The sequence below is a fragment of the Lemur catta genome, chromosome 19 (assembly GCF_020740605.2).
Source record: "Lemur catta isolate mLemCat1 chromosome 19, mLemCat1.pri, whole genome shotgun sequence".
NCBI classification, from domain to species: Eukaryota; Metazoa; Chordata; class Mammalia; order Primates; family Lemuridae; genus Lemur; species Lemur catta.
Window position 1 is genome coordinate 33,856,332 of NC_059146.1, and position 12,125 is coordinate 33,868,456.

Sequence of the window (12,125 nt, forward strand, 5' to 3'; positions counted from 1 at the left end):
GAGTTTGTTAAGATGCTTTGGAGAATGGCGGCACCCCACTGTGCTAGTTTCTGTGCCGCTCTAGGAAACGGCGCCTTTCCTTGCCACCTCTTATGAGCCAGGTGCCGGGCTCCACTTCCTTCCTCCTGCAGGGGTGGCTGTCCTTCCACTTACAGATGAGGAAACTGAGGCCCAGAGACCTTGTGTTTCTCGTTGTGGAACAGCGGCTAGTCGGTGGCTGAGCAGGAAGCCGATTCTGGTTCTTTCTGGCCCCAAAGTCCATTTTCTTCCCGCTAGAACCCACAGCTCACTTTATAATATCAATTTTCTAAAAACTAGCCTATTTCAGGGAAGTAACAGGTAGTCTTACTTGTTTTTCTAATTGCACACACTCTGCAGAGAGACCAAGGGGGAGGTGGCTATAGCTCCCTGCACTGTCCGACTTGACTTTAGGTATTTGATGAGTCACCCAAGCCAATAGCATTGTTTTTTGCAGAAGTGTTAATTGCGTATAAAGTGCTAAAACTTTTTTTTTACTTTTGTTAGGATGGCAAATTTGAGTTATATCAAAAACTTCAGATTCAGTAGCTCGGCAAAAGACGAGTTGGGATACTGCCTGACCTCAATCGAAGCTGCCATTGAATACATTCGGCAAGGAAGCCTGTCTGTTAAACCACTTGTAAGGTCTCACTCCTGCCCTGACCTTTCTTTGTGGGCAACACGGTATCCTTGATAGGGTTCGGGGTAGGGAGGGGGTTCTTAAGTCGTCTCCCAAGAATGGGGCCTCGGCTGCTTGAGGACTGTGAGTCTTGAACACCACTCAGCAGATGGAGCACTGAGCCCTAGCCGGTGGCGAAAGTGGATGAGTGATCACTGGGACCCACGGTGTTCATATATATCCTACTTCATTAGTCCCTGTCATCTTCAAAGGTGAATGGGTGCAAAAAGAAGCCAGAAATGGTGCATTTGGATTTCTTGACCTTGACAGGCAAGAAATGAGATTATCAACGTGTAAACTTAGGACTCAGTGGCTTCGTCATCGTTCCCTTGGTTGGTTGGTGAGGCTCTGGCTAGGGGAGGCGATTATATTGCGAGACTCTCGTGATGTGTGATAAAACAGGTGGTTTTGTTTTTCCTGCAGGAGTCGGAGGGATTCGGTGACAGACTGTTTCTTAAGCAGAGAATGAGCTTACTGTCTCAGATGACCTCCACCCCCATTGACTGCCTGTTTAAGGTAAGACACCGGGATGTCTTCGGGGCCAAAGATGCGTGAGGGATGCTTTGTCTCTGGGTGTCTCAGTAAACTGCATCAGGGTCGTCTGCTTAAATACTGAAGCTCATTTTGTGCTCGGTGAGAGGAGTGGGAGAAATGCCCAGGTTTGAAATTTGGAATCCGCTCACCTCCCTCTCTCCCCAACGCGTGCTGCGCTGTAGCTGCGCTGGGTGGCCCGTGGCAGGCGCTGGGCCTCGGAACCCTCTGCCTAGGCTGTCCTTCTTTCTCAGCAAAATACTACTGGTTCCTCAAGGCCGGTTCAGCGGCACCTCCGCTGGTAGCCCCGATAGAGTTGATGCCTCTCTGGCTCGAGGAGCCCGTGTTGCATTTGCAAGCCTGTGCGCTGGGCGGGGCATGCAGTGCCCGACTGTGCGGCGTGATCACCCGGCACACGGGGTAGCGCCCTGCTCGGATACTGACCCACCGCGGGGAGGCTGGCGGGGCGCCCGGCAGGCAGCCCGTGTGTGACCTCCCGGGGGAGCCTGCTGGTGCCTCCAGCTGCCTGGAGCCAGAGGGGTTCCTTCCGTGGCAGGAGCACACCCAGGCGTTTCGGGGGTGAGCCCTGTGGGTTTGTGCGCCGATGGGGTCTCTGGCTGATGGCACCGTTCTCCTCTCGCCCTGCTACAGCAGAATCCAGAGGGGCGGGGCTGAGGCTTCTCCCAGTGAGGTGTCAAAGTCCACACCGGGTTCAGAGAGGTGCCTGTCCTCCCGCATGCCTCTCGCTTCAGGGATTTTGTCATGTCACTGTTCTTGTTCTTTTTTTGGTTTTTTTTTTTTTTTTTTTTGAGAAATGCTTTTATTAAGCAACATTTTTATGAACTGATGGATTATGAAACATCCCACTGCACAGATACCACACTTTTTAAAAATTGAGGTTCTTCATGTGTATTTTCCACTTTCATTAATCTCCTTTTTTATCTTACATACTTTTTCCCTTAGATTTGCCGAGTCAGTACCTTCTGTATGAAAATGATGGTTGTTTTCATAACTATGTTTTTCTTTGTAGGATCCAAATCTGGGATAGAAGTGAACTTTCTGGGGAACTTTTCTGTGGTTTCTGACCACTTTCTGGTTGTGTCTGTAATTAGTGGGGTCACCAGGGATCCTCAGTTTGGGCATCTGAATTTCAGAATCTCCCAGTTCAGCACGGGAGATTCCCATATAATCAAACCTGATTGGCCCTCGATATGGAAAATACTCACACCATGCGTCACGATCCGTGCTGTCAGTACTGTTTGCCGCTCATGACAAAGGAGATTACAAAGGAGACAGACGATGGGACGTGCAGAGGGAAGGGCTGCCGGGCTCCCATGGCCCTGGATGCGCCACCCACCTGGAGCCTCCGTGAACGTCCACGTGTCCAGCTATCTAGAAGCTCCTGTTTTTTTAATTATGGGAAGGTTTTAACATTCATAGAAATAAAGAGGATAGCCATAGTGCAGTCTAGTTTCATCTCTGCCCCCAGCCACTTTCCCTACTGCCCAGGTTATGTTGAAAGAAATCCCAAAGAGCAAATTATTTCATCCCTAAACACATAGATAGGTGTTTCTGCAAGCACTCTCAAAAAATTCACACCTTCAAAAATGAATCCTTCCTTAATATTAATAGTGTCTTGGATGCCACTTTTTAGCACATCGCGTCAGGTGACCAGAAAGAAGTGGAGAGACTTCTGAGCCAAGGCGACCACGACAGAGATGCCGTCCAGAAGATGTGTCACCCGCTGTGCTTCTGCGACGACTGCGAGAAACTGGTCTCTGGGTAAGGGGTGCTCGCGGAGGCTCGAGTGCCGGGAGGCGGAGGGTGCGGGGCCTGGTGGAACCTTCCGCCCGCGTGCTGTGTGACTAAGGACGGACGTCACCACACCTCAGCTGCCGCTGCTGTAAGGTGGAGACGGCAACATCTTCCTCTTTAGAGCACCAGGCGGAGCAGAGGTTGTGAAATACTCGCATTCTGGTGGGCTGGACACCAGGGACATCAGAAAGTGGGTTTGGGATGGGAGGAGCGTCAGCTTCTCCCGGGAACATTTCTGGTTTCCTGCCATCCTCGTCAGGCTGTTTCGCAGGGTGTCGAGGCCCGAAGGGTTGGTGGGGCGAGGTGCCTCCGCCCGCACACCGCAGGGGCCCGAGCAGGAGCTGGGGGTGCCTGGGACAGGGCAGAAGAGACATCTGGGATCGCGTCCTGTGACCTGTCCTCTGGCCTCAGGGTGCCTGCATGTCCGGCCTGGTCAGGGAGGGGCTGTGCCGTGCCATTCCCGCGGTGTGTCTTTCTGTGTCCGCTACTTTAGGAGGTTGAATGATCCCTCAGTTGTCACTCCGTTCTCCAGAGATGACAGAGGTCATACCCCTCTCCACGTGGCTGCTCTCTATGGTACGTGGCTCCTCTCTGTGGTTTTGGGCAAAGGGATGGCCCAGGGCAGCCGGCAGGGGCCTGGCGGTTGGGGTGGTGGGAGGGTCTCCACCATGGGCCCCCGACGAGGGCTGGAAGGAGAAAGAGAAGCAAGTGTCCCGCAGCCCTGGATGGCCAGCGCGCTGCCTCCGGGCTGGCCGAGACGCACAGATGGCTCTCTCCGCGCGGAGACGCCGCCTGGGCCGCCCCTGGGCTGGCCGGCCAGCGAGGGAAGGCTTGGACCCAAGCAGCAGGAAGAGTCTCAGAATTGTCACCTTGGGGTTCTTGTTGCTCTGCCCCTGAAAAATAATTTTATTGTCTCGAAAAATGAACATTGAAAGTAGAAAACGCAAACTCCTCCAGAGTCACTGGCCATCCTCCCGTCTCCCAGAGATAATTTTGATTTATGAGCGTCTGGAGTTTCTGCATGCGCGCGCGCGTGTGTGTGTGTGTGTGTGTGTGTGTGTGTGTGTGTAAAATACATAACACTGCGGGGCTCACGCTGCTCCGTACTGGGCTGTTTTTCTCTGGGTGACATGTAAGAACATCTCTCCTTGTCCCTGTTTCTTTAATGGCTGCATAATCCATCCTGTGAATGAACGAATCACACACTCCTCTGTGGACGTCTAAGGCTCTTTCCTATTACCTTTTATTGCTGAGAGGGGACTTCAGCAGGGTCCCCTCCAAAGCCACCCCCGGTGCGCTCTGGGTCAGCAGAGCCTGACTCGATGTTGGCTCTGGTTCCTCTCAAGCAGAAAAAACATCTCCTGGTGTGTTTCCCGCCAGCGACTAAGAGGGCGAAGTGGTTGTATCGCGGTTGGGGGTGGGAAGCCCCTTCCTTCTCTGTCCTGAAGTCATCTGTCCTGCAGGGCAGGCGTCCCTCGTCGACCTCCTGGTTGCCAAGGGTGCCGTGGTCAACGCCACAGACTATCACGGGTCCACCCCGCTCCACCTGGCGTGTCAGAAGGGCTATCAGAGCGTGACGGTGAGCGGTGGTGCTGTTGTGGTGTCGTGGTGCTTGGACGAGCCGGGCTCTGCGTGTCCACTGTGTGGTTGTCCCTGCGTCCCTGGCTCCCTGGGTTGTACCCGCCTCTTTGTCCCGCCCTGGCTCTGCGGCAGCAGCAGTGAGGGTGGGAGACCGAGACACCTTCCCGCGTCCACTGGACAAAGTCGTTAGGCTCAGATTTGAAACTTCTCCATCTGAGAGAAGAAAGGATGGGGTTGGGGACTTGTTTCTTCCATCTCTAAACTTTGTCAGGAAGGGTGAGCGCAGCGGTATAATTTTAGTAGTGGTAGACGGAAACGAGACTCAAGGCGGGAGCAAGTGACCCCCCCCTTCCAGGAGTCCAGGCCGAGCTCCCTGGGGACGCGGCGCCCGCAGGGCCAGCTGGGGGTCATGCCTGTGTTCATCTGCTTCCTTCTCTCTCCGAAGCTGCTGCTGCTGCACTACAAGGCCAGCGCCGACGTGCAGGACAACAACGGCAGCACCGCGCTGCACCTGGCTTGCGCCTACGGCCACGAAGACGTGAGTGCTGCTCGCTGTTCCTCACTCGCGCACACGTGTGAACGGCTGATGCGTTCCATGTCGTGTTTTGTGTCGATAATGATTGGGACATTGGGTGTGTAATTTAATTTACAAGAATTTTTAATGCATGTGGTATGTTGAAGTAAGAGAAATCTAAAACTTAATTGTCCATTATTTTATCCTGAAATTAAATCATTTTCCTCCATCCCTGCTACCATCTGGTTCCTACTTTTATTCATATTAAAGTTTTACGGTAATATCAAGGAATTTTATAATTTCCATTTTCACTTACTGGTTACTATGAGTGTGTTAATTTTTCTACCCCTTCTCCCTTCCTACCCTTCTTCCCCTTCTCTCCATAGGGACGTACAGCTGGTTTATACTCAGGTCGGGTTGGGCCGGGCCAGGTGGCTGATGTGCAGAAATGGCATCACACTCTGCATGTTTTGTGCAACTTGCTTTCCTAACTTGACACTACACTGTGGAAGCCTCTGGGTCGCTCAGTGTGGGCCTAGGCCGTTCTTTAATGGCTGCACGGTGATGTGTGTCGTGTCGGAGATCTCCAGGACCACCCCGGTTCAGTGCTTTGCTGGGGGGACGCACAGAACGCAGCATAGTGTCGTTTCATCACAGTGGAAGGCCACAGCACGGTCAGCAAAGGGAAAAGGCTCCTGGGTGAATCCAGAGGAAACTGGGGTGCGCTTCACACGGTTCTCTCCGTAGAGTCGCTGGGAATGTAACACACATGAAGTGTTGTCTACCAGGGAAGCTCATTGGGGACTCAGTGCCCAGGAGTTTTACTGAAGGCTGGTCACGTAGGGACCCCCCGCCAAGGACTGACCACAGTCCCAGACCCCTAGAAGCAGAGCAGGTGTTCACATAAACCACACTGTTATGGGCCAAAATAGTTCAGGCCTAGCGAGCCACCTCACCAGCCAGGGAACCGGGGAGGACTCCCCCAATCCAAGTGCCTGTGGAATGCTGGAGCCTGGGGACAGTTGCAGGCAGGCCTCTCGAGGGGCGCAGTCTCAGACCTGCGGTGGTGACTGTTTGGCACGTGCAGACATCGAACGCTTAACCCGCCTTTTCTTACTCATGGCTGTCGCATCCTCTTGAAGGAGTGAGGTGTCGTGATCAGGTCCCGGGGAGCCCCGGGTCTGTCTCTTGCTGTTCACTTGCTTGGAGAGCGGATCCGCTGGCGACCTGGGACGTGGGCTGAAGCTAAGGGGAGCACAGACGGCGCCCGAGGCTTGGCATTTAGTTAATGGTGTTGTTTCTCATGTCCCCGCAGTGTGTGAAGGCTCTGGTCTACTATGACGTGCAGTCGTGCAGGCTGGACGTCGGCAACGAGAAGGGAGACACGCCCCTGCACGTCGCTGCGCGCTGGGGGTACCAAGGCATCATAGAGACGTTGCTGCAGAACGGAGCGTCCACCGAGCTCCAGAACAGGCTGAAGGAGACACCGCTCCAGTGCGCATTGAACCCCAAGGTAGCGCTTTTCTCCCCAAGTGGCAACATGACTTAAAAAATCGATGTCCATAGATCAGGTCTTGGCCTGGAGGACAAACTGTGCGTTAGTGCCGGGGGCGGAACTTGGCCCGTTTGCTCTCTGCTGCATCTGGGGCCTCGCTGGTAATGGGTTTTACTTATATTATTTTCAGTTTTACTAGCAGTTTTTCCTCAGTGTTGTTCCAAGAGCTACTCCCAGGAGAGTGGTTGATGTGTCCGTGAGCAGAGTGGGTGAAAACGGAACGAAGGCAGAGCGGGGACAGGGAGCGGGGACAGGGAGCAGGCCAGGGTGGGGCTGTTTTCCGATACTTTCCCTCGAGCGCCTGGAAACCGCATTCTCATCTCTTTCATAAATGATTTGTTAATTGGGCTCACTTGCCTTTTCCTGGCAGTAATTTCTGGAAACATAGCTTTGGCAACACATTGGGAAAGTGCCCCCCGTCGGGAGTGTTGGGGGGTGCGGGTGCCCGGGGGGGCCGCCTTGGTGGTGACGCCTGGGGGAAGCGTGTGGGCAGCCGCCCCAGAGGGAGCCGGGCCCTTGACGTGCGGCCCCCAGGGGCGTCCAGGACACCCCTGGGCGGCAGCTCCGTGAGCCAGTGTGTTTTGCCTTCTGGTGTTTTACTGCCTCCCTCTTGCGGCTCCAGCTCCCTTCTGGAGTGTTCTTTCAGCGTGTCGCGTCTCATCCTGGGAGTAGCCCCGGTTTCGTTTTTTTGGAAACCACTTTATTGCAGTGGGACTGGTGTCAAACAGCTACACCGTGAAACCATCTCCACAGTCTATGCCATGGCGTATCCGTCCCCTCCGGGGTTTCCTCGCGCCCCCTCAGTTGTTTCTCTGTGTGGCGAGGGCACGCAGCATAGGTGTAAGGAGCGCAGTTTCTGAAGGTGAAGTCCCTGCTCCGGGGCCCTTGGCCGGGCTGCCCACTCGCCCTCCAGGTGGCAGCTTCGTGGCAGCCAGAGCCGGCGGGGCTGAGCGGTGCTGCCGGGGCCTGAGGTGCCGCGATGCCCCGGCAGGAGGGTGCTTCTGCCACTGGAGCTTCCACCAGAGGCCCGTCCAGAGGGAGATCTGCAGGGGGTGGGCAGGCTGCCGCCTAGGCGTGGCGCTGAGCCGTCCCTGCTTGAGACCGTGGGTGCCGATGGACAAGCAGGCCTGGGGGCTGGACGAGGTAGCGTTTGAGGCCCCTTCTGTGTCTGGGGGTCTCTCGTCTTTGCAGCCTGTTTCTGGGAGGCACTGACTGCTCCCTGCGGACAGGAGGAGCAGGTACGATGGGGGAAGCCCAGGCTTCTCTGGGCGTGATCTTGAGTAAGTTCCCACCTGCTCCGGGTCCTGCTTCCGTCTGCAGGGGGGTGGCTGGGCTGCAAGACATAAGACACTCGCTGCACCATGTTCCAAGGAGGAAGGCAGGCAGTGGGCGTGTGGGTGATATGGCACCTTGTTAAGGGGATACACCCACCTCAAGTGGCACTGTTCTCCCCCGTGTCCTCCTAGATTCTCTCTGTAATGGAAACCTGCCATCTGTCCTTCGAAAAGAGGCAGAAGTCTTCTGAGGTGAGTTAGCAGCGCGGTGCCAGTTGGCTGCAGTAGAGACCAGGGCCCCTCCCTGGCCCTGAGGCGTCTCCGTGCCCACATCTTTTCTCTCGTCTGGGCTCCCTGGCTGCAGGTCCCTGTGAAGTCCCCTCAGCGCTCTGTGGATTCCATCAGCCAGGGCTCCTCCACCTCCAGCTTCTCCTCCGTGTCGGCGAGCTCCAAGCCAGAGGACGCCCAGAAAGACTACAGAGAGGTGAGGCTTCCAGACTGGGCGGCAGAGAAGAGGACATGGCGGCCCTGAGGTTATGGCCAGTTAAAGGCCCACAGCCCAACCAGGGCCACCCTCAGCCTGCTGGCCACCTGCGGGCCAGCTGCTTCAACGCCGTGGCCAAGGCCGCTGTCCTCGAGATGGACCTCGCTGCACGTCACACCGCTGTTCACCCTCTTGCCCTTGCGTGGTCCTCGCCCTAAGTGGAGCTCTTTGCTTGGTGGAGGAGTGTGTGTGTGTTAGAGAGAAAGAGGAAGGGAGAGAGAATATTCTAAGAAAAAGACAAGTAAAGTCACCCATAGGTTCAGTGATTTCGGATCATTTTATAAAGCCAGTGTGTGAGTGAGTGTGTGTGTGTGTGTGTGTGTGTGTGTGTGGTATTCTCTGCCCTCCGGCCTCCATGTCCCCACGCTGTGAGCACCCCTATTAATAACCTGACGTGCTAACCTGACGCACGTCATGTTTACGTAGACACGTTCAGGCACACGTTGCATTTTGGAAACGCTAATTTATATCTTTTTTTCTGTTTAATTTATCTTAGAGCTTGTTCAGTGTCAGCCCAGTAGATCTGCCTCACCCTGACTGAAGGGTGGACCACTGTGTGGCTGTACCACCGTTCCGCTGACAGCTCCCCATGGGTGGGGACCCCCTACTGACTCTGCCCTCGTGTCCCACCACCCCCAAGACGTGACCTGCCCTCGGAGGGCGCAGCCAGCCTCGCTCAGTGCAGACCAGAGCAGAGAGGCCGAGAGACAGGGTCAAAGGCCGACAGACCCGCAATCCCTCCCGGGGGGGGGGGGGGGGATGTCCCCCTCGCGGTGTCCTCAGCTCGAGACAGTGAGAGCCGAGCGCGGCACATGTCGTTCTCAATCACAGGAGGGGCAGCTTCTCAGGAGGCACTTGTGCCTCAAGGTGACTGTCATCTCACCTTTCCACATAAAGGACAGTTACGTTTTGTGGACCTTAAATGGCAATGGGTTCTGTGCACACCAGCAACTTCCTAGGACGTCCTACTGGAACAGTTTTAGGGATACGTTTGAAAGATACCAAATGAGTCAAAGTTCCACAGATCAAGAGACAAATGAAAGCTACTAGCTTTTGGAATGTTTATAACTGTCATTATCTTATTAAAATCATTTTTCTAACATTCCTCTTCCTTTTATTAAGGTAGAAAAACTTTTAAGAGCGGTTGCTGATGGAGATCTAGAAATGGTGAGTTTTTAGAAGTGCATTTTAAAAAGCCTGCTCTTGGTTTAAGACAGCGGCCCACCTGTGTTTCTTGCCTCCAGTTCATGTTCAAGTTCAGTTCCGCGTAGAAGGTGGTGTATTAGTGAAGGTTTGGCTGCGGCGGCGAGGGCAGAGCCCAGGGGCGTTCGTGAGGTTCTGCAGGAGCTGTGGGCGCCGTGACTCCTGCGCCAGGAGGCTGAGGTTGAGGCCGGGGGCTCTGGGGAGTCAGGAGATGGTGTGGGCTCCCTGGACTGGCACCTGGAGAGGAAATCGTGGCTCAAAGAAACCATCTGTCCTAACCGTCACCGTCAGGTGATAGGGCACTTCCGACAGTGCGATCAGTGGACGGCAGAGCAGCCTTTGTTAGGTTCCAGCGAACAGTTTCCCTGGTTTGTCTTCAGTTCCTGAAAGGAATGTGTCCACTGCTAATGGGGTAGTAAATTAGGTGCTTACCAAATTAGCTGCTCTGAATGAATCATACCACGAGAGAGCTTTACAGTGACGTGTATTTCTGGAGTGCTCTCTGCTGCTGATTGAGTTTGCGGTGGTGAACACAAATTGCTGGGATCTGACTGTTACAGCCTCTGGGACGTGAAGGGTCTGCACGTCGTGATCAGTGTTTGCCTTTGCCCAGAGGCCGCTGCCAATCTATCAGAGTGACACGCGGTTCTGAGCGGGACGGGGGTGTCTGTGTCTGGCTGACGCTGGGTTGCTCCTGGTTTTACTCTGTTTGTGCTGCTGTAGAATACCTGAGACACGGTAGTGTGTAAAGAAAAGAGGTTTCCTGGGCTCCCAGTTCTGCAGGCCGTACAAGAAGCATGTCACCAGCATCCGCCTCTGCTGAGGCTGCAGGCTGCGACCGCTCGTGTGGGAAGGCGAAGTGGAACCAGCACGTGCAGAGATCACCTGGCCAGAGAGAAGGCCCAGGGGCACGTGTCCGGCTCTTTCTGACAGCCAGCTGTCACGGGAACTAAGAGCCAGAGCTCGCTGGCAGCAGCGAGGGTGGTCCCAGCCATTCCTTAGGAATCTGCACCTCCCACTCGGCCCCGCCTCCCACACCGGGGACCAGATTTCAGCGCGAGGCTCAGGGGCGCACACACCGAGCCATAGCTCCCGTCCTGAGACCAGCGCCAGGAGGACCCGGCATTCTGTGGAGGAAGCAAAGGAGGCCACCTTGGGGTCCCCTAGCACTGTGGTGTGGGCCAGCGCACGGCCTGTGGAGGCACAGTAATGACCGCCCCGTGTCGCGACATGCCTGCTCTTCCTCCTGCTGTGCGTGGGCAGGGCCGAGGGGGGTGAGCAGAGACGGACCGCCCGGTGCCCTGGGGTCACCGTCTGAACGAATCTGCATGGCCTCCTAAGCCCCAGCTGAGCCCACCTGCTCAGCAGCGCCCGCCCCGCCTGGGTCCCCTCTTCCCGCCGAGAGGAAGTGCAAGAGGTCTGCCGCAGCTGGGCTGTCGGGTGAGGCCCCTGGGCAGAGCCTTTGGTGTTTCCACCCAGGAGCGTCTGTGCTCGGTCCGGGAGGGTCTTCCTGGAGCCTGCGGCCCCCCTTGCGGGCATATCCCGACTTCCTGGGCGCTGAGAAGCAGGCCTAGAAATGTGCTTATATTGTTTTCTTTTCTCACATTGAATATACTGGAAACTAGTCCTTATTGGAACATAGATTTGACCTGTTTGGGGGTCTTTTCGATACTTCCATTGGGAGCAGGAGGCAGGAGGATGCCTTGAGCCCAGGGTTTGAGGCTGCAGTGCACTGTGACCCGTGTGGCCACTACCTCCAGCCCGGGCAGCGTGGCGAGACCCTGTCTCTCCGAAGAAATGAGCGGCGTCCCCCGGGGGCCGGCGTGTCCTGGCGGACAGAGCAGGATGTTGGCACCGAGCCGGGAGGCTGCGTTTTGGTCCGACCTCCGCTTATGAGGTGTGTGCCCTTGGACAAGCTGTTGCCTCCCCAGAGGGAGTTTTCCGTCAAGTGAGGAAGGAGGAGTCTGGAGCCGCCTGGCGGGCTGGTGGTCGTGTCAGTTAGATGGCGGAGGACAAGGAGCTGCCCCAGCGCCGTCTGCCCCCTCTAAGACAGAAGAAAAGACTCTGACGTAGCTGCAAAATGGTAGCTTAATCTCTCCCTGTCCCCATTAGAGGGATTTAGAGAGGGTCACCCCTAAGCACAGGTGACCCTGGAGCCTTGCCGAGGGAGCCGCAGACTTGGGCCGGTCGGGCGGTGCGGGCCGGGGTCTAGGGCCAGTCGAGCGGTGCGGGCCGGGGTCCGGGGTCTGGGGTCTGGTGGCGCGGGCCAGGGTCTGGGGCCGGTCGGGCGGTGCGGGCCGGGAGCGCAGGCCCCGCCTTGGGAGCAGCTCCTCGTGAGTGAGCGTCAGATTCCGCAGCTGGTGGAGGAGCCGCGGGTGAGTTTCGAGCTCCGGTTTCTCCTCCTTTCCGTC

At 56.0% G+C, this 12,125-nt stretch overlaps 1 protein-coding gene across 1 annotated transcript in view; it reads left to right on the forward strand.

Moving 5' to 3' along the window:
- The window catches only part of ANKRD27 (ankyrin repeat domain 27), a 40,668-nt gene that overhangs the window by 16,198 nt on the left and 12,345 nt on the right, over positions 1-12,125 (forward strand). Inside the window, exons 12-21 of the mRNA XM_045533068.1 lie at positions 526-658; positions 1,121-1,213; positions 2,883-3,010; positions 3,537-3,619; positions 4,507-4,622; positions 5,070-5,162; positions 6,454-6,651; positions 8,160-8,219; positions 8,332-8,451; positions 9,634-9,678. Of these exons, the coding sequence (XP_045389024.1) occupies positions 526-658; positions 1,121-1,213; positions 2,883-3,010; positions 3,537-3,619; positions 4,507-4,622; positions 5,070-5,162; positions 6,454-6,651; positions 8,160-8,219; positions 8,332-8,451; positions 9,634-9,678 (1,069 nt within the window). The remainder of the gene's footprint in view (positions 1-525; positions 659-1,120; positions 1,214-2,882; positions 3,011-3,536; positions 3,620-4,506; positions 4,623-5,069; positions 5,163-6,453; positions 6,652-8,159; positions 8,220-8,331; positions 8,452-9,633; positions 9,679-12,125) is intronic.